Source organism: Mytilus californianus, unplaced genomic scaffold, assembly GCF_021869535.1.
Source record: "Mytilus californianus isolate M0D057914Y unplaced genomic scaffold, xbMytCali1.0.p SCAF_7, whole genome shotgun sequence".
NCBI classification, from domain to species: Eukaryota; Metazoa; Mollusca; class Bivalvia; order Mytilida; family Mytilidae; genus Mytilus; species Mytilus californianus.
The window spans coordinates 82,032,201-82,057,438 of NW_026262723.1; the positions used below are offsets into that span (position 1 = coordinate 82,032,201).

At 32.7% G+C, this 25,238-nt stretch overlaps 1 protein-coding gene across 1 annotated transcript in view; it reads right to left on the reverse strand.

Annotated features, from left to right (window-relative positions):
• Positions 1-369: 369 nt before the first annotated feature.
• Positions 370-25,238, reverse strand: part of LOC127710272 (serine/threonine-protein phosphatase PP1-gamma catalytic subunit-like) — a 29,896-nt gene continuing 5,027 nt past the window's right edge. Inside the window, exons 2-11 of the mRNA XM_052216049.1 lie at positions 20,266-20,377; positions 19,764-19,969; positions 18,697-18,804; positions 18,269-18,357; positions 14,918-14,988; positions 14,578-14,655; positions 13,262-13,375; positions 10,377-10,415; positions 4,328-4,432; positions 370-2,913 (exon numbers count right to left, since the gene is read on the reverse strand). Of these exons, the coding sequence (XP_052072009.1) occupies positions 2,875-2,913; positions 4,328-4,432; positions 10,377-10,415; positions 13,262-13,375; positions 14,578-14,655; positions 14,918-14,988; positions 18,269-18,357; positions 18,697-18,804; positions 19,764-19,969; positions 20,266-20,337 (921 nt within the window). The 5' untranslated portion in view covers positions 20,338-20,377 and the 3' untranslated portion in view covers positions 370-2,874. The remainder of the gene's footprint in view (positions 2,914-4,327; positions 4,433-10,376; positions 10,416-13,261; positions 13,376-14,577; positions 14,656-14,917; positions 14,989-18,268; positions 18,358-18,696; positions 18,805-19,763; positions 19,970-20,265; positions 20,378-25,238) is intronic.

Here is a 25,238-nt window from a genome sequence, read left to right on the forward strand (position 1 = left end):
TGTTATTTGGGCCTGAACTAATTCTGAGGAGTACTGATAGTTGTCAAGCACTTACCTTGGTGATTAATGGTGAGACAGGACAACAAATATTTGTAGATTTGCAGAAGCTGAGCACCTTATTGACCCAGTTTGGTGAAGGATCAGACAAATTAAAAAAGTTGTTTACATCCATGTCATTTGGAACCTGGTTGATAGTTGTTGCATTGGCAATCAAAACTATTACAATACTTGGTATAAAGGAAGAAATATGCAATTTCTGGTCTAAAATCAGTTTATTAGTTTCAAGAAGACTATGGATGGGAAGAGAAAACTAATACAAAAGTTGTTGTAGATATCATTGTAGTTTAGGGATAGTAAATACAAAGACTATTTCTATCTAAACACTTTATTAACAAGAAAGAAATAACAATTTATGGCATAAAGCATAACTTGAGACAGTTTTTTCTTTTACTTCCATAATATTTTAACATATTCTCAGCATAAGAAAAGACTTGACACTATTTTTTTTTATGTAATACAGTTTAGTTAAGAAATTTTCTCTGAATTATTGTACCAGAAAAATATATAATTTGAAAACCTAAACCTGATTTTATCGCAAACGGTAATAATTCATTTCATAAAAGACCATCAATTTCAAGTTACATAGTAAATAAAGTTTTAAACAGCTTAAATGAAGCTTACTTAATTAGTTATTTGGGTTAATTTACATGGTATAGCACTAAGCACATACAATCAACTGATGTTTCTCAATGTTTTCACTTAACAAATTGGTTGCTAGTAAAATGAGTATCCTTAAGTCAAAATATGCAGAGACTATAAATAAAAACAAATAATAACAAATATGTAAAAACAGTCATGTATATAAATGAATAAAATTCAATGCTTTGTTAACAATTAGATAAAACGGAAAATTGTTTCCCATTACATCTACCACCAATAAAAAAACCCAGGTCCATGTACTGCCAGGTACAGGAACATTTTTTTAAAGATATTTCAAAGCAATCTGAATTACACATATTTCAGAATTGATTCAAAAGAATGTTTTGAAATTGATTTTCCTACAGAAATTTTAAGATAACTTATAAAAACAATAAGAGTGGTCACACAGAAATGTCTTGTCTGTCAAATTAATCATAACTTTATATGTAAAAAAAATTAAATTACATATATATAAACCATGAAATGAGATCTTCTTTTAAGGACATGTTACACCCTTGTTATTCTATAAATATATATTTTGACATATTAATTACATGTATAGTAACTCAAAAACTAATCTTATCAAGTAAATATCACATTTAATCAATATGAAAATGAGGTCAAGGTGAGAGGACTCATGTCAGATGAATAAGTAAACATTTATAATGATTCTATAGCTGACCTATTAATTACTGAAAAGTCAGGGAAATGTTAAAAAGATTTAAGTTTTATTGAAGGTTCATACTTTCTTACAAAAAAACAAATCTGCAGAATTTACTATCCAAATATTGTACACTTACTCAGCCATCATAACAGATAGGTAAAGAGCTAACAATTTTCAATTATTTGATCAAGTATATCATACTTCAAGAATGACTGAGGACAATGCCATAATATGTGAATACCAGCGAATTAATATTATGATTGTATATCTACAATACAAGCAAGATAGGGTGTCCAATTAACAATGCAATTAGACCTTACTTTAAAGCAACCAACCATTATCAAATCAAACTTTCACAAAAAATATAAATAGTATTAAATGTGTTAGCTACTTATTAGTTCCATCTCAATTGTATCCTGAAACTAAATCAAAATCATGACACTATTTGTAGAGAAATTATTGAACAAAATAATTATAGAACTTTCTAATATACATCAAACTGAATACAGGTCTACTGAAATTATGTTAAATGCAATGTGGCAATAAAATATATTTTTATGATCTAATATTGATGCTAAAATTTCAAGTACGAGAGAGCTATAGAGTTACTAAACATTTATTACAAATTTAATTCAGACAGAGATACCCTCAACAAAATTAATAAACTTCACCCTCAATTTATGAATCAGGAAAAAAATAAATAATGTTTATGTTTACACTAGTTGTTGGTCAGATATTCATGGATTATCAAATCAATTTTAAGGAACATTCTGAATATTTCATTCTATAAAATCTCTTTTCTTTCAACAAATATTTTTTTTTTGGCCAAAGTGGAAATCTGTTAACAAGGGAGGATGAAACAAGAATGTGTCCATAGTACACTAATGCCCCACTCACACTATCATTTTCTATGTTCAGTGGACCGTGAAATTGGGGTCAAAACATTTAAATTTGGCATTAAAATTAGAAAGATCATATCATAGGGAACATGTGTACTAAGTTTCAAGTTGATTGGACTTCAACTTCATCAAAAACTACCTTGAACAAAAACTTTGACCTGAAGCGGGAGAGACGGATGAACAGTCGCACAGACCGAAAAACATAATGCCCCTCTACTATCGTAGGTGGGGCATACAAATAAAAGAAATCAAATTGTAAGAAAAATTGGACAAATGTAGGCTTGGTGAACAACTGCTTTAATTCTGCATGTAATAAACAATTTTCAATTAAAGAAAAGCTTGACAGATAAATTACATTAATGTAGTGGGCCAACAAAAAAACACTCCACTGACCAATTTTATTTTGTGAATCTGCAGATTATGGTGTACAATATTGAAGGGGAAAATAATTTCTACCTACAATACAGTAAAGCACATTGTATAAAACAGATTAAGTATCTATCTGTAATGTACATGTAGTCCGATGAGAAGCACAATGAACACAATCTACTAATCGATTTTACATAAATTTTTCTGCCCATTATCTATGTCTTTGTTATTAACATCAAATTACTACTTCTTTTTTACAATGAGCTTCTTCTCTTTATGTGGCTGAAAAGAAAAGTATTCAAATAAATTACATAAGCTCTACATCTCTTATAGGGAGAAAATCCATTCAAAACAGTGACTAAGTATTTGTAAATTAACTGGTTAGTCAAAATAAGCCTGTCAAACTCTGAAAGTTTCAATGAAGGTTATGACCTGCACTGAGTAAAAAATACCTGTTACAATATGCGTACAAACTTTTTTCAACTGAAATTTAACTTTTTTTCCATTTTCACTTCAGAGTTGTATCTTCATTGTGATTCAAGGGGCCTCGGTGGCCGAGTGGTCTAAGTAGTTACTACTGTAATCACTAGCCAGTCAACACTGAGGTTGTGAGTTCGAACCCCGTTCGTGCGGGTGCACTCGACTCCAATCTTAATTGACTAGGATTGTCAGTTTTCCTATCGAAGGTCGGTGGTTTTCTCAGGGCGCTCCGGCTTCCTCCACCAATAAAAACTGGCCGCCACAAAATAGCCCAAAAGCGGTGCTTAAAAGTGGCGTTAAAACACCAAAAATCAAATCAAATCAAATCATTGTGATTCATTTTAAAATATTCATTATTTATTACAAAAAATGTATATCCAACAATGCCAAAACAAAGGTCCATGGTTGTAACAAACTAATATGAATGTTCTAGTAATTCATTAAATAAGTTTCTTTAAAACTTTCTCAAAAATATTTTTCAATTCAAATAAAGTGGTAGGATTGTTTTACAAGAGGCTCTCAAGAGCCTGAATCGCTCACCTGTATTTCAGAGGAGAAGATTTTTAAATGTTAGCAAACTTGATGAACAAATTGTGTAAAATTGTCTTTAAAGGGCAATAACTCCTTGAGGGGTCAATTGACAAATATGGTCATATTAACTTTTTTGTAGATCTTACTTTGCTGAACATTATTGCTGCTTACAGTTTATATATATCTATAATAATATTCAAAATAATAACAAAAAAATGCAAAATTTTGTTAAAACTACAAATTCGGTGGCAGCAACCCAACAATGGATTGTTCGATTCGTCTGAAAATTTCAGAGCTGATAGATCTTGACCAACTGAACAATTTTACCCCATGTCAGATTTGCTCTAAAAGCTTTAGTTTTTGAGATATAAGCCAAAAACTGCATTTGACCCCTATGTTCTATTTTTAGCCATGGCGGCCATGTTTGTCAATGGATCAAAACTTCGGATACAATTTATAAACTAGATACCCTAAGGAACATTTAGTTAAAGTTTGAAGGTATTTGGCCCAGTAGTTTCAGAGGAGAAGATTTTTGAAATAGTTTATGACGACAGACGACGACGCCAGACGACAACGACAGACGACGGACGCCAAGTGATGACATAAGCTCACATTGGGCCCCTAAAAAGGGTAAATACAAGCACGTTAAAGTACCTGACATTTTATTTAAACCTGTCATACTTACTGGTAAAATTTGAAAAGAACATGTCAAATCTTCTGAAACTACCAATACTGCACCAGCATTGTCAAATTCTCCACAATAGTTAGGTGCACTAAATAAAGTCAGTAGCTGAAAAAAAAAATTATTTATAAAAAAAAGCAATCAACAAAATATATATATTCATTAGATTTCCACTTACTCCTTTAAAAAGGCGTCAATCAAGTTTCAACAACTCTACAAAAAAAAAAACAACAAATTTTCTCTAGAACTTTATTCCAATCATTAGCAAAATAAAATAATGCAATTTTAAAGAAGGGGGCAGATATTTTCTGTTAAGGTGTTTTAGGCATTTTTAAACTTTTGTTAACTGTTTTTTTGAAGATATATGTTAACTGTAATTGACTTATTAACTGTTATTGTGAAGAAAATTACCCCTGTTAACTGTTTTTTGATTTTTGAATTCACTGTTTTCTGTTTTCTCATTAAAGCTAATTTAAATTGCTGTTATCGGATATCAGTATTTTGAATTTACTGTTATCTGTTTTGAGCAAAATCAAAAATAGTTAACCTGTTAATGGACACTCTCTTGCCTCCCCTCTTTAAATACTAATAAACCAAGGAAAAATCTTACTTGCAGGCATAACCTTGAGCCTACTGCACAGAATGAACTAAAGGTTCAAACAAATGTGTGCTCTTTGTATCCATCAATTTGCTAATGAACTTTTTTATGCCCCCACGGTAGCGGAGGGGGCATTTAGTTTAACCCTTGACCGTCCCTACGTACGTACATCCCAAAGTTGGTTGCTGTTCTCTAACTTTACTTTGCCTCAACCAAATGTTACGAAACTTACACAAAATGCTTATTACCACAAAACACAGTTTTAATTTTGGTGGCGTCACTTTAACCGTTCTAGAGTTATGCCCCTTTACAAATGGAATAAAATGCTTCCCTGAGCGCAGCTGGATACGACCGCAGAGGTCCAACCCTGAACAGTTGGGGCAAAATGGACACAATATTCGCGCTTGATACAGGTCTGAATTTTGATTGTAAAATTTTAAATATTTGACACATAATAGGTTTCTGACACCATATAACTGTAGTCAAAGAACTTAGAATTGGTTATATGATTTGAATTTATATTCAATTTTTTGCTTTTGTGCAATACACTATGCTGTTGCGTATTGACCCCCCCCCATCAAAAAAAAAATTACCCCCTCCCCTTTTTTTTTGCTTTTGTGAAATACACTATGCTGTTGCTTATTGACCCTCCCCCCCCCAAAAAATTTTTTTTTTTTTATCCTAACCATCCCTTTGTGGTATGGAAATTTGTGGTATAATTTCAGAGAGATTCATACACCGTTCCACAAGTTATTGTCTGGAAACTAGAAAAATGCTTATTTGGGCCCTTTTTTGGCCCCTTATTCCTAAACTGTTAGGACCATAACCCCCAAAATCAATCCCAACCTTCCTTTTGTGGTTATAAACCTTGTGTTTAAATTTCATAGATTTCTATTTACTTATACTAAAGTTATTGTCCGGAAACCAAATGTCTTTGGACGACGACGACGACGTGATACCAATATTTGACCGCAAATGTTTTTGCGGTCGTATAAAAATTGCTGAATTTTAAGTTTCTGTTCTCTAACTTTAGTTTGCCTCAACCAAATGTTATGAAACTTACACATGATGCTTATTACCACAAAACACAGATCAAGTTTGAATTTTGGTGGCGTCACTTTAACCGTTCTAGAGTTATGCCCCTTTACAAAATGGAAAAATTGTTGAATGTTTCGTTTCTGTTCTCTAACTTTAGTTTGCCTCAACCAAATGTTATGAAACTTATACACAATGCTTATTACCACAAAATACAGATCAATTTTAATTTTGGTGGTGTCACTTTAACCGTTCTAGAGTTATGCCCCTTTACAAATGGAAAAATTGCTGAATTTTTCGTTTCCGTTTTCTTACTTAAGTTAGCCTCAACCAAATGTTATGAAACTTATACACAATGCTTATTAACACAAAATACAGGTTAAGTTTGAATTTTGGTGGTGTCACTTTTACTGTTCTAGAGTTATGCCCCTTTACAAATGGAAAAATTGCAGAATTTTTCGTTTCCGTTCTCTTTCTTAAGTCAGCCTCAACCAAATGTTATGAAACTTATACACAATGCTTATTAACACAAAATACAGATCAAGTTTGAATTTTGGTGGTGTCACTTTTACTGTTCTAGAGTTATGCTCCTTTACAAATGGAAAAATTGCAGAATTTTTCGTTTCCGTTCTCTAACTTAAGTTTGCCTCAACCAAATGTTATGAAGTTTATACATAATACTTATTACCACAAAACTCAGATCAAGCACAAATTTGGGTAGCATCATTTTTACCGTTCTTCAGTTATGTCCCTTTATAAATTTATATGATATGCAAGCGGGAGAGGCATCATCTGTGTCCCATGGACACATTCCCCATTTATTTATTTTTAGCAATGATGGTGGGTATATTTTATCAACAATTTATAATGAGATGATTAATGTTAAGGATGCAGTCAGGTGAAATTAAAAAAAAAACTGGAATTTTAAATTGATATTTTGATCAGAAGAGCATAAGTTTAGGAACAAAATAAATAAAAAAAAATGATAGGTTATAGAACTCCTTTTTGAGATAGTTGATTTTTAAAAAAATGGCGGGAAAAGGCTGACTCAAGCTTTTACCTTATATTTAGCATTGGCATTATTTGAGTCTAAATTTTTAAGAAAAAATCTAGAATCTGCTTAAATTTTGGTAATGACCTTTTATGAGCTATTGAAGTCTTCTATGAAAAGAAAAGTGGGTGATATGGGGCAAAATATTTTACCCTACATGTATCATAGGAAAAAACCCATGGAGTACGAACATCTGACAAAAATTCCTAAACCTGAAATGACTACATCCATAATAACAGGCAGAAGATACTTAACCAACAATATTAACACAATCAAAAACTGAAATCCAAGCTTTAAGTAGCTGAGCCAAAAGCCCAGCCCATGATACACCTGCCTTGCGCATAAAGAAATTGTAGCCATGATAGAATGAAATATTGAGAGCGCATCTTATTAATAGAAGTCATTAAAATTTGTAGAAAAATTTGCATGGTGTATGGATATTGCCTTTAATATGACTGTTTAAAAGCCCATCACTCTCTAAGACCAATCTTAACAACAGTGTAAAGTTTGTAGTACAGGTAGTGTGATCCAAGCATACTAGAGCTAGTGCATGACATGTAAAAAATTGCCTTAAATCTGATTGTTAAAAATTCCATGACAAATCAATTTTTTTTAAATCAAAAGTTATCTACTTTTCGTTAATTCCAACAATTGTGTAAAGTTTCCATTAAATCTATCCAAGCATTCTCAAGTTCTGGTAAAAAAAGTTACTTAACTCTGACAGATAAGTCCGGTAACAAACCAGAAAATTTTCAAAATCACAGCATACTTGAGTTAGTGTGTGGTCTGCCAAAAAAGGTTTAATTTTTTTCAATGAATGAAGTCCCATAATTCTGATATTACAAAAGAAAAATCATGAAAACTAAAAGGGAGCTTATTATAAGGATAATAAAATGCTCCGCAGGGCGCAGCTTGATATGACCGCAGAGGTCGAACCCTGAACAGTTGGGGCAAGTATGGACACAACATTCAAGCTTGATACAGCTCTGAATTTGGATTGTGATTAAATATTTGACACAGCATAGGTTTCTGACACAGAATGAATGTGGTCTAAGAACTTAAAAATTTTAAATTGGACATTCACCTTTTATTGTCCAACATCCAAAATCTAAATACATGGTTAGATTCAGCATATCAAAGAACCCCAAGAATTCAATTTTTGATGAAATCAAACAAAGTTTAATTTTGGACCCTTTTGACCTCAATGTGGACAAAGTTGATAATGGGGCCCAAAAATCAAAAATCTAAATACATGGTTAGATTCAGCATATCAAAGAACCCCATATATTCAATTTTTGTTGAAATCAAACAAAGTTTAATTTTGGACCCCGATTTGGACCAACTTGAAAACTGGGCCCATAATCAAAATCTAAATACATGTTTAGATTCAGCATATCAAAGAACCCTAAGAATTCAATTTTTGTTAAAATCAAACTAAGTTTAATTTTGGACCCTTTGGACCTTAATGTAGACCAATTTGAAAACAGAACCAAAAATTAAGAATCTAAATACACGGTTAGATTCGGCATATCAAAGAACCCCAATAATTCAATTTTTGATGAAATCAAACAAAGTTTAATTTTGGACCCTTTGGACCACAATGTGGACCAATTTAAAAATGGGGCCCAAAATCGAAAAACTTAATACACGGTTAGAATCAGCATATTAAAGAACCCCAAGAATTCAAGAATAAAACCCCATTGAAATTGGTCAAGAAATAAGCAATTTATACGAAGTATCTTCTTTTGCACAATACTGTGCAATTGAATATTTCTTGCTATTGCGCAATACTGTACAATTGACAATTTCTTGCTATTGCGCAATATTGTGCTATTGGATATTTCTTGCTATTGCACAATACTGTGCAATTGAAGATTTCTTGCTATTGCGCAATACTGTGCAATTGAAGATTTCTTGCTATTGTGCAATACTGTGCAATTGAAAATTTCTTGCTATTGCACAATACTTATTATACAATAATTTACACATCCTGTTTGGTGTGTATCTCCTACCATATCATTATTATTTGCTTTTAAATATAAAACAGAAATAACCAACTTAAAATGGAAAATTTTAAAAGAAAAAAAAAAGGAAACAAAGGAAACCCCCCCCCCCCCCCCCAAATTTTTTGAACCCCCTTATGATTCATCACCCCCAAACTCAATCCCAGCCTTCCCTTTGTGGTATGGTACCTTGCAGTACAATTTCAGAGAGATCCAAACACTTGAACACAAGTTATTGTCTGGAAACTAGAAAAATGCTTATTTTTGGCCCCTTTTTGGCCCCTTATTCCTAAACGTTTTGGGCAATTACCCCCAAACTCAATTCCAGCTTTCCCTTTATGATATGGAACCTTGTAGTACAATTTCAGAAAGATCCATACACTTACACACAAGTTATTATCATGAAACTAGAAAAATGCTTGTTTGTTGCCCCTTTTTTGGCCCCTAATTCCTAATATTTTGAGGCAATTACCCCCAAAATCAATCCCAGCATTCCCTGTGTGATATGGAACCTTGTGGTACAATTTCAGAGAGATCCATACACTTGAACACAAGCTATTGTCTGGAAACTAGAAAAATGCATATTTTTGGCCCCTTTTTGGCCCCTTATTCCTAAACGTTTTGGGCAATTACCCCTAAACTCAATTCCAGCTTTCCCTTTGGGATATGGAACCTTGTAGTACAATGTCAGAGAGATCCATACACTAACACACAAGTTATGTCTGGAAGTTACAAAAATGCTTATTTTTGGCCCCTTTTTGGCCCCTAATCCCTTAACTGTTGGTACCATAACCCCCAAAATCAATCCCAACCTTCCTTTTGTGGTATTGAACCTTATGGTAAAATTTCATAGAGATCCATTCACTTAAACTTAAGTTAGAGTGCGAAAACCAATGTGTCTTCGGACGACGCCGACGCCAACCTCATACCAATATACTACCGCAAAAATTTTTTGCGGTCGTATAAAAAGGCAGATACGATTGTTGCCAGCTCATGTGGTAGGTTAAAGTAACAAACAAGTGAATCGGCCAGGTAAAATGCTGACAACGTTTATTGACAAAATAAATCATAAGGAATATAATTACCTGATTCATGTCTGTTGTTTTATTATAGAACAATCCCTAATTTACAAACTTATTTTTTAGATTTTCAGTTAGAGTTCAAGGAGCCAAAGTTGCATGCAAAATTTTAACAAAATCTGTGACATAGCCCATTAACTGTAATTTGACCTCAAGTTTAAGTTGAAACTCGCTTCCCACACTAAAATTAGATCTTATCAAATATTTTCTGCAACTGAAAACCAGAAACTTTATTTTACATTAATAAAGATTTTATTGACTACTAGTTATATACACTTATACATACACTTCGTTTCTGGAAAAATTGGTATCCATCTTCTACAACCTGTAATGAAAAAATAAATGTTCCTATTGAAAAGTTTAAAACCTCACAGAAAGGATTATACTATTGAGAAATTTCAATTCTGACAAGTTCAATCAGTTAGTTGAAACATATTTTATTGTTCATAAACTATACACTAGCATTTCACTGTTTAATCTGTGTAATGCATTGCAAAAGACAATGGCTTCTAAAATACATCTTTAGATCAGATTTTTCAATCATGATTATTTTGCAGTTGGATACCACAAGCTGTTTTATATCTATGGACTCATTGCAACTTTTGAAATGTTCCCTAAAACTGTTTCAAATGGAACAGATGCAACAATAAGCTAATGAATTTATAATTCCAAAAATCTCTTTTCTTAATAAGACTACAGACCTGCCAACTTTTGAAAACCTCCATGGGGGATTTTCCCCGGGGAAAAAAATTTAAATGATTCGCTTCATCTTGTGACTGTTTTTTTTTTTTTATAATGTCCAGTAGAAAGTATTTCATGTATATTTAGGATCAATTTTGGTTTGTTTCTTGAACTCTTGAGATTGTTTTGATGCTGTATGTATCATTCTGTGTAAAGATGTTTCTTTCATTTGATTCATTTGTTTTATTTGTTTTATTTCAGTGTTATATTTGTTTTATTTCAGTGTTTTATTTGTATATTCACTGTATCTATTTAAAATAAATTGATAAACAATGACTTGGTTGCTTTATTAATGCATACATTGCAAACTATGTCATGAAAAGATAAACAAGGTAAATGTCATATTAATAATATTTATTCAGTAGCATTTAAAGGAGATAAAAACAATACAAAACAATACAAAACAATAATACACAAGGAGCAAAAAAACATAAAAGCTACTAATGTTCATTTTGCACTAAGTAGAAAGCACTAAGTTACATTATCATCACTTAAAATTGTCAGCACTATAAAATTGTCATTTGGCACTAATTTCCACAGTCTTTGTTGTAAGCAACACATGCTTTCTTTGCTGTCTTCAACAAGTCTTTGTCTGGTTTTAGCTGGTAGCATGCACAGTCTGAGTTGATCTTAGTGGTAAGTAGGTCACAGAGTGTTGAGTTGTCCAGTGATGGCCTGTGTTCTGTGTGTATCTTCTTGACCATACTGAAGACTCTCTCACAATCTGCATTGGAGTTGGGTATGCAACACATTGCTCTGGTAACTCTTGTTAGTAGTGGAAATCTTGCTGTTCCTGTGATCTTGTTTGTCATTGCTGAAACTGCAGCCCAGTAGGAGTCTACTCTGGTATCTGAGTCAAACTTGGGTAGCTCATCAGCTGGTGTCACCTGGTAGTCAATGAACTCTTCTTCCAATGCTGCAAACTGGGTAGATGGTACAAGTACTGGAAATCTCTTGACAATCTTCAGTGTGTCAATGAAGTCTAGATTACCTCTCTCTGCTGGGTTGAGGAAAGCCAAACATGAAACAACTGGATCATTGAAGGGAAACTTGGTCACCATCTTCTTTACTACTGCACAATAGAATTGACGAACTGAGCTGAAAAAGAAATAAAATAATAAATATCTAAGACTATAACAGCACACTTAAGCCAAAGAGTACAAATCATATTTTATCTATTAGATTGTTTTGTCCAGTGGCAAATACTTCATGCATGTTCAGGACAGATAACTCATTAACATTTTATCTCATTGACACATACCACAACTGCTAATAAAGTTATAGAAATAATTGTCTCATTGTTTTGCATAATTGCTGAATGTCCAGTGGCAAGTACTTGACTTTGTATCTCATTGACATATACCCCAAGTGCTCATAATTTATAGTAAAAAATGTTATAAATACCTAAAAAGTCTCTGAAGTACTGTTGGAGATATATCACCTGAGTGGTCATACAGGTAGCCTCTTGCATTGGGTCCAATGCTGAGAATACTGTTTGGTAGTTGGTTGTCAGGATTGCTGTAATCTATGGTTGTCAGATCTTGAGTAGTCTGAATGAGTTTGGCTTTGACGAATTTTCCCAGGAAGGTACGTAGAAGGGTCTTCATCTCTGCTGCCAGGTAACCAATACGTGCCTCTGAAGCTTGGAAGATGGTGTTGAAGTTGTTGAGTGGTCCCAAGATAAAGCTGAGGAAGTAGAAGTAAAGGTGGATCTCATGGTCACTGAGTTGAGTTGCTACTCTCTGAATACGTCCGGGTTTCTCTACCTCACAGTGGGAGTTGAAGTAACTGGTGAGAGCTGGCCAGTGATGAAGAGTGCGGTCAACACAGGTTTCCAAACTGAGCCATCTTGTAGTTGCGTGTTTGAGTAGCTTGCTTGGTTCTACGTCACAGAAGTCTAGGAACTCTTTGTAATGTTCTTTTCGCTTGGAACTATGGTGGAAGTGGTAGTAGCTATAGCTGTACGTTTTCACAAAACAATTTTCATGCTTTAGCTTTATACAGTCAAAACAGGTCATATTTACAGATGACATAATGTCCATGAGATATATGGTTTTGACCAATAAATCTTCTTATTCAAAGAAGATTGGCCTCTTTCACTCATCTTTGAAAATTTGCCCAAAAGTTTGCTACATAGTCTCAAATAAAAAGATTCTGATAGGTTATGTCAGAAATAGGTTGCAAGAGGAAATATTCCCCCAAAATAATTTTTTTATTGGGGATTTCCACAAAACACTTCCATATAATAACTGTGTATTGCAGACAATATTGTATTGTATGGAAATAATTTTTGGCCAATAAAGTCAAATACAAGATGCAAGTCATGCCCATAAAAAATAGTTGACAATCAGACCACATGAAATCTTTTAGTGTATCTGCATATATATGAATTGATGCAGGGCTGTAATAAACACTGCTTTCAAATCTTACCTGATGTGCCCTTGCTATTAATGTTAAGTCATGCTTATTCAGAAAATCTAGTACTACATCACCACCAAAGGTGTAGGACACTCCTCTGTCATTTTCTCCCCAACCTGTTATATCCTACAAAGATAATTTGGATTTTTATCTATCAATGCCTTCTTATATATATTTACAATCACATTTTTATGCTTTTGTTTTTCATTTGTAATGTAATAAACTAAATGATATAAATACAGATTTGCATTTATGTATTTTAACATGAATGATATTATACTTTGCGATTTATATGGAAATGTTTTTTTTTTTTTTTTTATTTATCTAAATATGGCATTTGGTAATTGCTTCAAAATCGAATAAAAAATCTTTTTTTTTTGCCTGCTGGCAAGTTCTTAAAAATGTTTTCAGTAATCACAAAGACTGATTCAGTTTCTTGACAATAGTTTTAAAGCATATATTTTGTTCTCCATGGATTCTATTGTCAATTTATGGAACTTTTGTGAATAAAATCTGACACATTAGAACAAGTAAACAAGCTTTGAATATGTTTAGATAATGCCTATTGGACAAACTTGGCAGAACCTTTAGTTTTGACAATGTTAAGCAAATCAGGTATATCTGAATGTGATGGGACAAATGTAACACATTAAACAAGTACAGGTGAATTTTACAGCCGATTGCATTGAGTGTGTAGGTAAAGGTTATATCTTTGGTTAGCTTGCTTGCTAGCTGAACCGTGAAGTCATTATTAGGTAAGGTATACTACCCTCCTTTCGAAGTAGCCTAGTCCTGCAGACAGACAGATTGGTTATCTGTCGGACTAGTCTACTCTTAAAGGAGGGTAGTTTACCTAACCTAATAATAACTTCACAGTTCAGCTAGCAAGCAAGCTAACCAAAGATATTACCTTTACCTACACACTCAATGCAATCGGCTATAAATTGTCTCTTCAACTGAAGAGAAATGTTTCAACACCTTTTACTTAGCTTATTTACAATAAAAATTCATTACATAAATATGTGTGATCACCATCCTTAATATCTCACAAAATGTTATTGGCATTTGTGAACTGAGGTATCAATATTCTGGCTTAGGCTGATATCCGGTTGAAATTAGACAAAAGAAATGAAACTCATTACTAGAGAAGGTAAAAATGGTCAAATTAGCATATTTGAATTATGTACATCTGCTTCAATGGGCTTTAAAAGCTTAATGTAGGTGCATAATCTGAGATTTATAGTCAATACCCTCCATAAACCAAGGAGAATAAAGAAATGCCATTTTAAAGAGAGGAATTTGTGAAATTTGCTAGTGGTTTTACTGACCTCATCTGGATCTGCCCATAAAAGATCACATATTAAGCCATGGTCTGGAACATCCAAAGGCCTCTCTAATTTATTCAACTAAAAAGAAAGATGAATACAAGTCAGTATGTTATCTAATATCTACAATATTATTTGTCACTTTTGTATGCATTACCGTAATCTATTCTTCACACATCCCTCTGAAAACCTATTAAGATACCAATTTTCAAAATATTGAAAGTAATGTTTACAGACTTGCTTAAAGTCCTTTTCTTTTTGTATTTGAGTTTCCCAGCCTTTTGAAAAAATGACTCAATGTTTGGATGTCTATTCCTTCTCTCATATAATTATGCCAACTTACTTGAGACATCTCTTTTAGATCTGGAGACAGACCTCCATGCATACAAAATATTGTATCTTCCACTACAGCAGCTAAAAATAAATACATCCAAAATTATTGAATCTGAATCAAAACAATGTCATAAGCAAAGTGCTTGTGAGCACTGAGGGGTAAATATTACTTTCATAATGCAATGTAAACTTAAAATTTAACATAATATTGTATAAGCAATGGAATTCATCTAGGCAATTGGCTCTATCTTCTTATGTCTATTAATCATATTTGAACCTATTTTTATATCAAATAGATTCATATGTAACAGCCACTATGTTCCGTCAGTTACTTTGTTCCGGCGGAACTTTTCAACTAGTTATTTTGTTCCGATGGAACTTTCCAACTAGTTGTTTTATTCCGAGTGCAGTCGAAAAGTTCAGGAAAAAAGTAGCTAGTTGAAAAGTCCCGGAACAATGTAGCTAGTTGAATAGTTCTGGCGGAACAGAACAACTAGTTACATCGTTCCGAATACTGTAAATTCAGAAATTATTGCGAGGTTTTTATTATTGCGAATAATGCGACTGGGTGAGGATCGCAATAATAAGAAATCGCATTCTGATATCTGGTACATATGTCTTTATGCAGATTTTCTTGAAATCGCAATAATTAATCTCGCATTTTTGTCCATTCTTCAAAAATCGCAATAATAAATGCACGCAATAATTTCTGAATTTACAGTATACCATATTTCGTCCTTTTTGTAGAAAGAGGGGGAAGAATGAGTATCAGTATATATAACAGCAAATCATTAATTTACAAGAATACCCAACGCACTTAAAGGGGTTTCTTTGGGGACAAATATGCAAAATTTAAGTTGTATTTCATAGCTCACATAAAACGGAATAAGTTGCATTATCATGCAAATTTAGTATTCATAGTACCCTCAAGAGAGGGAAGAATACCCCCCTCCCCATGTGGTTCTTTGCATCAATTCTCCAAATGGAACTTTGTGACTGGTTGATAAGTTCTGTTGGAACTTTTGAGCTAGTTTGTTAGTTCCGGTTTTGACTTATTTGCCAAAGAGGAACTTTGTGGCTAGTTGATAAGTTCCTTTTGACTTTTGTAATCAGTATCTTGGTTTCCCTTTGAAAGGTTCAAATATAATATGTTGCGCTTTTACTTTGCATCAATTCTCCAAATGGAACTTTCTGCCTGGTTGATAAGTTCCGTTGGAACTTTTGGGTTAGTTTGTTAGTTCCGGTTTTGACTAATTTGGCAAAAAGGAACTTTCCAACTAGTTGATATGTTCCGTTGGAACTTTTCAACTAGTCACTTTGTTCCGGTAGAACTTTTAAACCAGAGGAAGAACAAAGTAACTAGTTAATAAGTTCCTCCGGAACTTTTCGGCTAGTTAGTTCTTTCCGCCCGGAACTTTCCAACATACACCATGCACAACTTCATGTCATTTTAAATAAAATAGTATTCCTGACAATTATGGTTATAAACATCCTTGAAAATCTTAGAATTTAATTAATAAATTAGACATGGATAGATCTAAAGAATGTTCACCTCACTACACCATGTTGTTTTTGCTCTCAAAGATAGAGATGAGGCCTGGAAAATTTAACTACCAAGCTTCTATTGTTCCTTACATTAAAATCTTCTTTATGAAGTCTTGGTGTCTAAACTGGTATATATGCATTATTATGAGTGGGAATATGACTTATATAACCTTCAAAGGTTAGTTTTGATTGCATAGAAATTGGATAGCACAAAGTTCATTAAGGATAAGTTCAAGAAGTTACAATTGTAATTTTCAATCTTGTTGGTTTTTTTAGTGCAAAAACTGATAATATTCAAAACAATTTTATTTTAGAATTTTACATTGGTTAATATACAAGAAGTTAGCTTATGCAATACGAAAGTCTCATTGATGACACAGTTCCAAATTGATACATTAAATAGCTTGCAGACTAGAATAGAGAAAATTATCCCCTATTCTCTCCTTAACAGGAATATCTTTTTAACATGGAAATTATTTTCCACAATGGACAATATTAATGGATTGTCCTTTGTTCAAGGCATAACCAAATTTTTACTAGATGATGAAAAAAATAAATTTCAATAATATATTTAAACACTAGGATTTTTTTGCCTGTTAGAAACGACCAAGAGAATAGGAAACCAAAATTTTAAACAAGAAACTATGGCATTTGCCAAATTTTTACCCTATGTGAACTATGTTCAATAAAATGTTGACACAGAGATATGTCTCTCCTGTCCACATAAAATTCTGAAAAGACAATCTGATGGACAGCAACATTGCTTATTAATTCAAAGTCGCTGGACCATGATCTTGTGGGCAAGGCCTAGAAATGGTAGACAAACTGAGATGTACTGATAGTGACGCAACTATATATACAAAATATCATTGATCTGTCACAAGTAGTTCTTATCAAACTGACTTTAAGCAGAAAACTTAACATTGAAAATTGCTAATTAATTCACTCACTGGACCATGACCTAGGGGGCAGGCCTCAAAATAGTCGTCAAACAGACATGTACTGATAGTAATGCGACTCCATACAAAATATCATTGATCTATCACAAGTGGATCCTATCAAACTAAACCAAGCAAAAACTAAACAATTGTTGACGCCACCACCGTCGATAAAAAAGCAATGCCCATGTCTCGCTTTCTTCCACGACTCGTCGCAGCCTAGACAAAAATGCAGTCTGCTGTATGCATCTCAAATTACATTCATTACAAAAAATTCGTAAGGGTTCCGCGGAACCCAGTGTCTCGCCTACTTTTTCTGTTAATCGCAGGCTCAACAAAAATGAGGAAGTAAATCAATAAAAATATTCCTCTTGATACTATCTTTTGATTGTAAGAAGCTTCTGTCCAAGTTTGGTAAAAATCCAGGATAGTTTATGAATCTAATAAATGTTTAAAAACTTTAACTGCAGACTGAATGTAATGCTAACTGGAAGAAAACAAAATTTCCTTCTAGATACTAGCATTTGATCATAAACAAGCTTCTGTCCAAGTTTGGTACAAATCCAAAATAGTATAAGAAAGTTATTAAAATTTCAAAAACTTTAACCACAGAGTGAATATTTGTGGACGCCGCCAACGACGACGGAATGTAGGATCGCTATGTCTCGCTTTTTCGACTAAAGTCGAAGGCTCGACAAAAATGAAAACAACACGTAATAAATTTCATGAATATGAAGCACTTCATCTGGAAGGCTCAAAGCAGAATATTTGAAAGCCAAGGATGTATAAGAACCGAAACAGTTGAAGAGCTATATGACCAAAAATAACAACTTATTCCAAAATTGAAATAATCAAAAACTTGCTATGTGAAATGATACCTATAGGCAAACAGTTAAAACAATCTGTAAATGTCTTCCATAGTTTTATGTTGTATCTTCTTTTGCATTCATCATAAAACCCATATATTCTGCAAAGACAATGATTTAACTATTTAGTGTCAGTAAAAATTTAAATATTATTTTTTTAATCAGAATCAATATTCATAACGGGGCCAATTCATAGAATAAACTTCAATTACACATTACCCAAACTTACTCATATTATCATCCAACTTTTTTGTGATTTATTAGGTTATCTTCAAAAATACTCAGTTCCCTCCCACCCCACCACCCCCAAAAAACATGCATTTTACATTTTTTTTCTAATTGACAATACTTAATTTGTTGCAAGGATAGAAAGATTTGTCATGCAATCAGAAATATAACATTTTTGTCTTTTTGCATAACAATAAAAACTGTCAACTAACCTGTTAATTGATGCACATTCATGGTTACCCCTCAGCAAGAAGAAATTTTTAGGGTACTTGATTTTATAAGCCAAAAGTAAACATATAGTTTCGAGTGACCTTTTTCCTCTGAAATAGATGAGAGAAAAAAATTCATATAAAAATTTCAATCTGAATTATGTTGTATTGATCCCTAGGTGGGATTGGTACCCAAAAGTACTGTTTTGGTGGAGCCAAAATTAAATTTGATTTTGCTCATTCAAATCTATTCAAATTCAGCATCATGAGATCAAAGACCTTGTCCTACCAGACATAACACAACCTTTGGATGGCATTTTCTGCCTTTGAGAACCTGTGGATATAGTTGTGTATTTATTCACCATGAACTTAAAAAGAATATAAAGATGTGAATGTTGTAATCACATCAGGTTTTGCTGCTATTTGGGCCTAAGAAAGGCAGTACATTCTTTGACATGTGTGTTGTTCACATTTCAAGGCATTCAAATGGACAGCAAAGTGTTTGCAATAGGGTTATTCTGCTGTAAAATGTCTAATCCAAACATCGCAAAATCAGACATATGCAAAATTTTTCTATATATTACCAACAAATTTACTGTAAAAATCATATTTTACAAAGGTTTACTATATTAAAAACTTTTCAGTATTTATACAGGTATAATGTAAATTGAATCTAAAACATGTTTAGGATTTTTTAACTCCAAGCTAAATTTGTAATAAAAAATAAATAACAAACAATATCCTAAACTACCTTGCAGTCACTTGGCAATAAAAGAGACAAGGCTATAAAAACCAAAATAGATATTATAACTGGTCCCTTGTCTCACCATTCTGAAGAAGAATTATGTTGGACATCTTCTGGTTTCATTTACTTCAAAAATTAAATATCATTTTTTTCAAATATCAATCTGACACTCAAAGTTGTATTTTTCCTCATATTTTGATAATTTAAATAATGCATTGCTTTTTTTAAATTTTTATTGAGAAATCATGAAAAATCTGCCTTGTTCTTTAATATCAGTAAATAATAGTCATAGTAATATTGTTACAACAAAATCAGTATAGCTAACCTGTCCACATAATCCCCTAAAAACAAGTAATTAGCATCTGGTGGGTAACCACAATTATCAAAGTGTCTTAACATATCTTCATACTGTCCATGTATATCCCCAACAATATTGACAGGGGAGGCAACTTCCACAATCATCGGTTGTTCCAAAAACAATTCTCTTGATAGCTGACATAACTGTCTAATTTGAGTTTCTGGTAACTGAACCTATCAAATATAAATTGTAGTAGAATATAATTTTAATAATATTTGACCAGGATTATTTTTTCCATTTTTTAACCCTAACCTTTACCATGTTTACAATAATCATGCAGGTGGGCAGGTAGGTAAATCATCATATATTTCTGAAATAAGAAATTTTAAAATGTAAAAAATTGTTCACTACAGAGAATCCAAGTTATTTAGCAAAAACATCACAAGAATTTTGTTTAACCACCTTTCAAAATTGTTTACAGTTGTACATGAACACCAACAAACAATCAAATTACTAATTTCCAACAAACCTGCTTGTTCGGAGAATCCTTAATGGTAAGAAGTTGCTCAACTATACTGTCCACATCAAGGTCTTTAATCATCTTGTAAATCAAGAATAATACTGCTCAGTCATTTCCATTTCTAACAACAAAGATCAAAAGCATTCATATTGCATAAATAATCAAAGTACTGAAGTACTGAACATCGGATGACCACAAGTTCTTGTGGATGGCCGTCACAAGCACTTGTCTCAGAAAAAAAAAATAGGGAATGTGTCCCATGGACACAGATGATGTCCCCGCTTACATATAATATAAAGTTATAAAGGGACATAACTGAAGAACGGTAAAAAGGGACGCTACCCAAGTTTGTACTTGATCTGAGTTTTGTGGTAATAAGTATTGTGTATAAGTCTCATAACATTTGGTTGAGGCTAACTTAAGTTAGAGAACAGAAATGAAAAATTCAGCAATTTTCCATTTGTTAACAGGCATAACTCTAGAACGATAAAAGTGACACCACCAAAATTCAAACTTGATCTGTATTTTGTGGTAATAAGCATTGTGTATAAGTTTCATAACATTTGGTTGAGGTAAAAACTAAAGTTAGAGAACGGAAATGAAAAATTCAGCAATTTTTATGTTTATAAAGGGGCATAACTCAAGAACGGTAAAAGTGACACCATCCAACTTCAAACTTGATCTGTATTATGTGGTAATAAGCATTGTATATAAGTTTCATAACATTTGGTTGAGGCAAACTATAGTTAGAGAACGGAAACAAAAAAATTAGGCAATTTTTATGTTTATAAAGGGACATAACTCAAGAACGGTAAAAGTGACACCACCCAATTTTGAACTTGATCTGTATTTTGTGGTAACTAAATATCATTGAGATGGGAGCCATCTCTGTGGGCCCCGCTGTGAATAATGTGTGGTAAAAAATTTGTATCTTTATCATTGGACATGGGGTTGTCAAATGAAACCAAAGTTTTTGACCTTGACCTTTGACCTAGGAAGTTGTACATAAATTATGACACACCCTCTAGTGTTGGTTTATATACATATCAAGTATAAACTTTGAACTCATAACGGTATTCAAGATATAGAGCGGACACAGTCTTTACCATAGGACATGGGGTTGTCAACTAAAACCAAAGTTTTTGACCTTGACCTTTGACCTAGGAAGTTGAACATACATTATGACACACCCTCTGGTGTTGTTTAATATACATGTCAAGTATAAACTTTGAAATCATAACGGTTCTCTAGATATAGAGCGGACACGATTTGTTACGGACGGACAGACTGATCACTATAGGGCGGCCGCCATTCGGCGGGGCCCTAATAAGCATTGAATATAAGTTTCATAACATTTGGTTGAGGCAAACTAAAGTTAGAGAATGGAAACGAAAAATTCAGCAATTTTTCCATTTGTAAAGGGGCATAACTCTAGAAAGGTTATAGTGACGCCACCAAAATTCAAACTTGATCTGTGTTTTGTGGTAATAAGCATTGTGTAAAAGTGTCATAACATTTGGTTGAGGCAAACTAAAGTTAGAGAACGGAAACCAACTTTGGGATGTACGGACGTACAGACGGACAAGGGTAAAACTTAATGCCCCCTCCGCTACGGCGGGGCATAAAAATCACATCCCTATACCTGAAAGTGAGGTTAATGTACAGAAATATATTTATTTCTGAGACAAGTTCGTGCGTGGATGATGAATAAATGACAGGGAATTCAACCTCACCGTAATAACTATTATATTGTAGTGATACAAATCAGTATACTCTGGTTTGTTGTTAAATATTATATTAATATTTGTATAATTTACAAAAGTTACATGTATATATATATATATACAAGTGTATATATAATTTTCATCCATTTGTATATCATTCTATTCTACTATTCTAATAATAGTGCAATGCAAGTGCATGGTGGACACTCTTCTGTAATAATTAGATTTTTCTAATAGATTGGATTTGAGTAGGCATTCATATTTTCCCGCAAAACTTTCTTCAGATATTCTTCCGCATGCGTTACTACAATTTTTCTGTATGTGTGCAAAAAATAATGATTTTTTGACTTATATATATTTCTTACGACAAAACATTTTCATATTATTAATTTATGTTCTAAAAAAATATTTTTATGAGTATTCATTGAAGAAATTAATTTATAACAAGCGATAAGGAATGTTACTTTGCATTGGATAATGTCCGCATATTTATACGATCGGTTACCAGTCAAAAACATAAGTCAAATCTCTGTGGCAACATTACATCTGAATGCCCTCACGTTCATCGCGATGTAAAAATCAAATTTGGTAGATACATTACTTTCTGAAAAATATTCTTTTTTCATATTACACATAAATGCAAAAAATTAAAATGCTGTTTCATATCCCTGTGAGAAAAGTTTTAATAAAGAGCTGCGCCATGAGGGCATGATACAATGTCATTTCAGAAATTTATTAAAAACTTAAGGAAAATTATTTTAATATATATAAACCAGTCACCAAAGTTTCATGGAAACTGCTCAAAGTACTTTTTAGTTATTGTCTGAAAACTGGAAAATCACCCTTTTTTAATGAATAAAACCCCATAACTCTGAAACGTAAAATCTAAAATTTATAAAAATTGAAAGGGAGCTCACACCAATAGATATAAACCATTCACCAAAGTTTCATGCAAATTGGTTAAAGCATTTTTAGATATTGTCCAACATGTTGACGACGGACGGACAAAATGACAGAATGATGGACATCGGTATACCATAATACATCCCGTATAAAAAATAATAGTTTGATAAAGACATGAACTATTTCAAACAAGAAACAGATACCAATGTGAATTTATTTTTTAAAATTGATGACCACCTGGTTCAGTATAAATATATGCATTTTGCCAGAAGTTTATGATATCCTAAGTCAGTATCTTTTTCACTTTAAGTTTTGTTTTTTCATTGAGATTATCTCAAAGTCATATGATACATGTGTTCTTCAAATTTAACAAAAAAGTTGAATATGTTTTCTATACTTGAATGACTAAATTTTACTGTAAAACATGTGTAGTATTGTACACAGTCTTTCTTTTAAAAAAAATCTTTCATTTTATCAAAATCTTCCAAAAATTACTCTACTGAATTTTTTAAGTTATTGAACCATAGTCTAATACGCAGAAAGTTTTTCCGTATGCACAGACCTGAACCATGACATCTCTAGTATGTCTAGTTAGTAATTAGGCAACCACACATCTTAAGTGCCAAGGGAAAATATTGTAATGAAGCAAATTGAGGTAAACAAACGTGGAGATATTATTGATTGATTCTGAAAGACAAAAATTACTACACCAAAGCATGTAACAACTGTTATGACAAAGTTTAATGAACTAATTGGAATGCATCATAGACAATATAAAAACTTTCAGACGGTTCTTGCTCAGGTGAGAGATCTTTTTCTGCCCTTCGACGTTTATAAAGACATGGTGTGTAAGCGTACTTTCATTCCGCCGTGTATTTATTCCGGGTAACTGTTTTTCACTAGAGAATATTGGATGTAAATAGTGTGAAAGCGTCGATCTTGATATCGTTGTTTTGTTTATATTAGACCGGTTTATTGTTTACATAAATAAATGGGTTAAAAATTAAAATGATTTTCAAGGAACCAGTTTAATTAATCTGAGTCAATCTAGTAATTATAAATAATATTCAGTGGCGGATCCAGGGGGAGGGGGTTCCGGGGGTTGGAACCCCCCCCCCCCCCCCTTTTTTTTTGACGATCAATGCATTTGAATGAGGACATATAGTTGGAACCTGGTATCTATGATGTGTTTATTTATAACTCAAAATATTTTATCAAATTGAATGATCAGGACATTGAACTTGATATAAACCAAATTTAAAGAGCAGATTTGTTCTTACATAAAGTTTCAATTATAGAAGTCGACCGAAAAGCAAATACACAGAAAAACTTCGACAATCCAATAAATATAAATATTACAATTAGTGACAATTTAAAAGCGTATGATTTTAAAGATTTGCATAGAAAAATTATTTAATTCTTATTCGTTAATAAGCATTATGTGTTATCGTGTGTTGAAAATGAGTACTAATCACTTCATCAATGTATGGATCTAAAGCACTAGTGTAATTAATCCCGGTATAAAATAACTAGTGCAATCATTCCGGTACAAAATCACTAGTGTAATCATTCCTTGTTTAATAAAATGCTTCGCTGGGCGCAGCTTGATACGACCGCAGAGGTCGAACCCTGAACAGTTGGGGCAAGTATGGACACAACATTCAAGCTTGATACAGCTCTGAATTTGGATTGTGATTAAATATTTGACACAGCATAGGTTTCTGACACAAAAAGAATGTGGTCTAAGAACTTCAATTTTTTTAATTTACCTATTATGGTCCAATGTCCAAAATCAAAATACATGGTTAGATTCAGCATATCAAAGAACCCCATATATTCAATTTTTGTTGAAATCAAACAAAGTTTAATTTTGGACCCCAACTTGGACAAACTTGAAAACTGGTCCCATAATCAAAAATCTAAACACATGTTTAGATTCAGCATATCAAAGTACCCCAAGAATTCAATTTTTGTTAAAATCAAACTAAGTTTAATTTTGGACCCTTTGAACCTTAATGTAGACCAATTTAAAAAACGGGACCCAAAATTAAAAATCTAAAAACACGTTTAGATTTGGCATATCAAAGAACCCCAATAATTCAATTTTTGATGAAATCAAACAAAGTTTAATTTTGGACCCTTTTGACCACAATATGAACCAATTTGATAGCGGGCCTACAAAATAAAAAATCTAAATACATGGTAAGATTCAGCATATCAAAGAACCCCATATATTCAATTTTTGTTGAAATCAAACAAAGTTTAATTTTGGACCCCAATTTGGACCAACTTGAAAACTGGGCCAAAAATCAAAAATCTAAATACATGTTTAGATTCAGCATATCAAAGAACCCC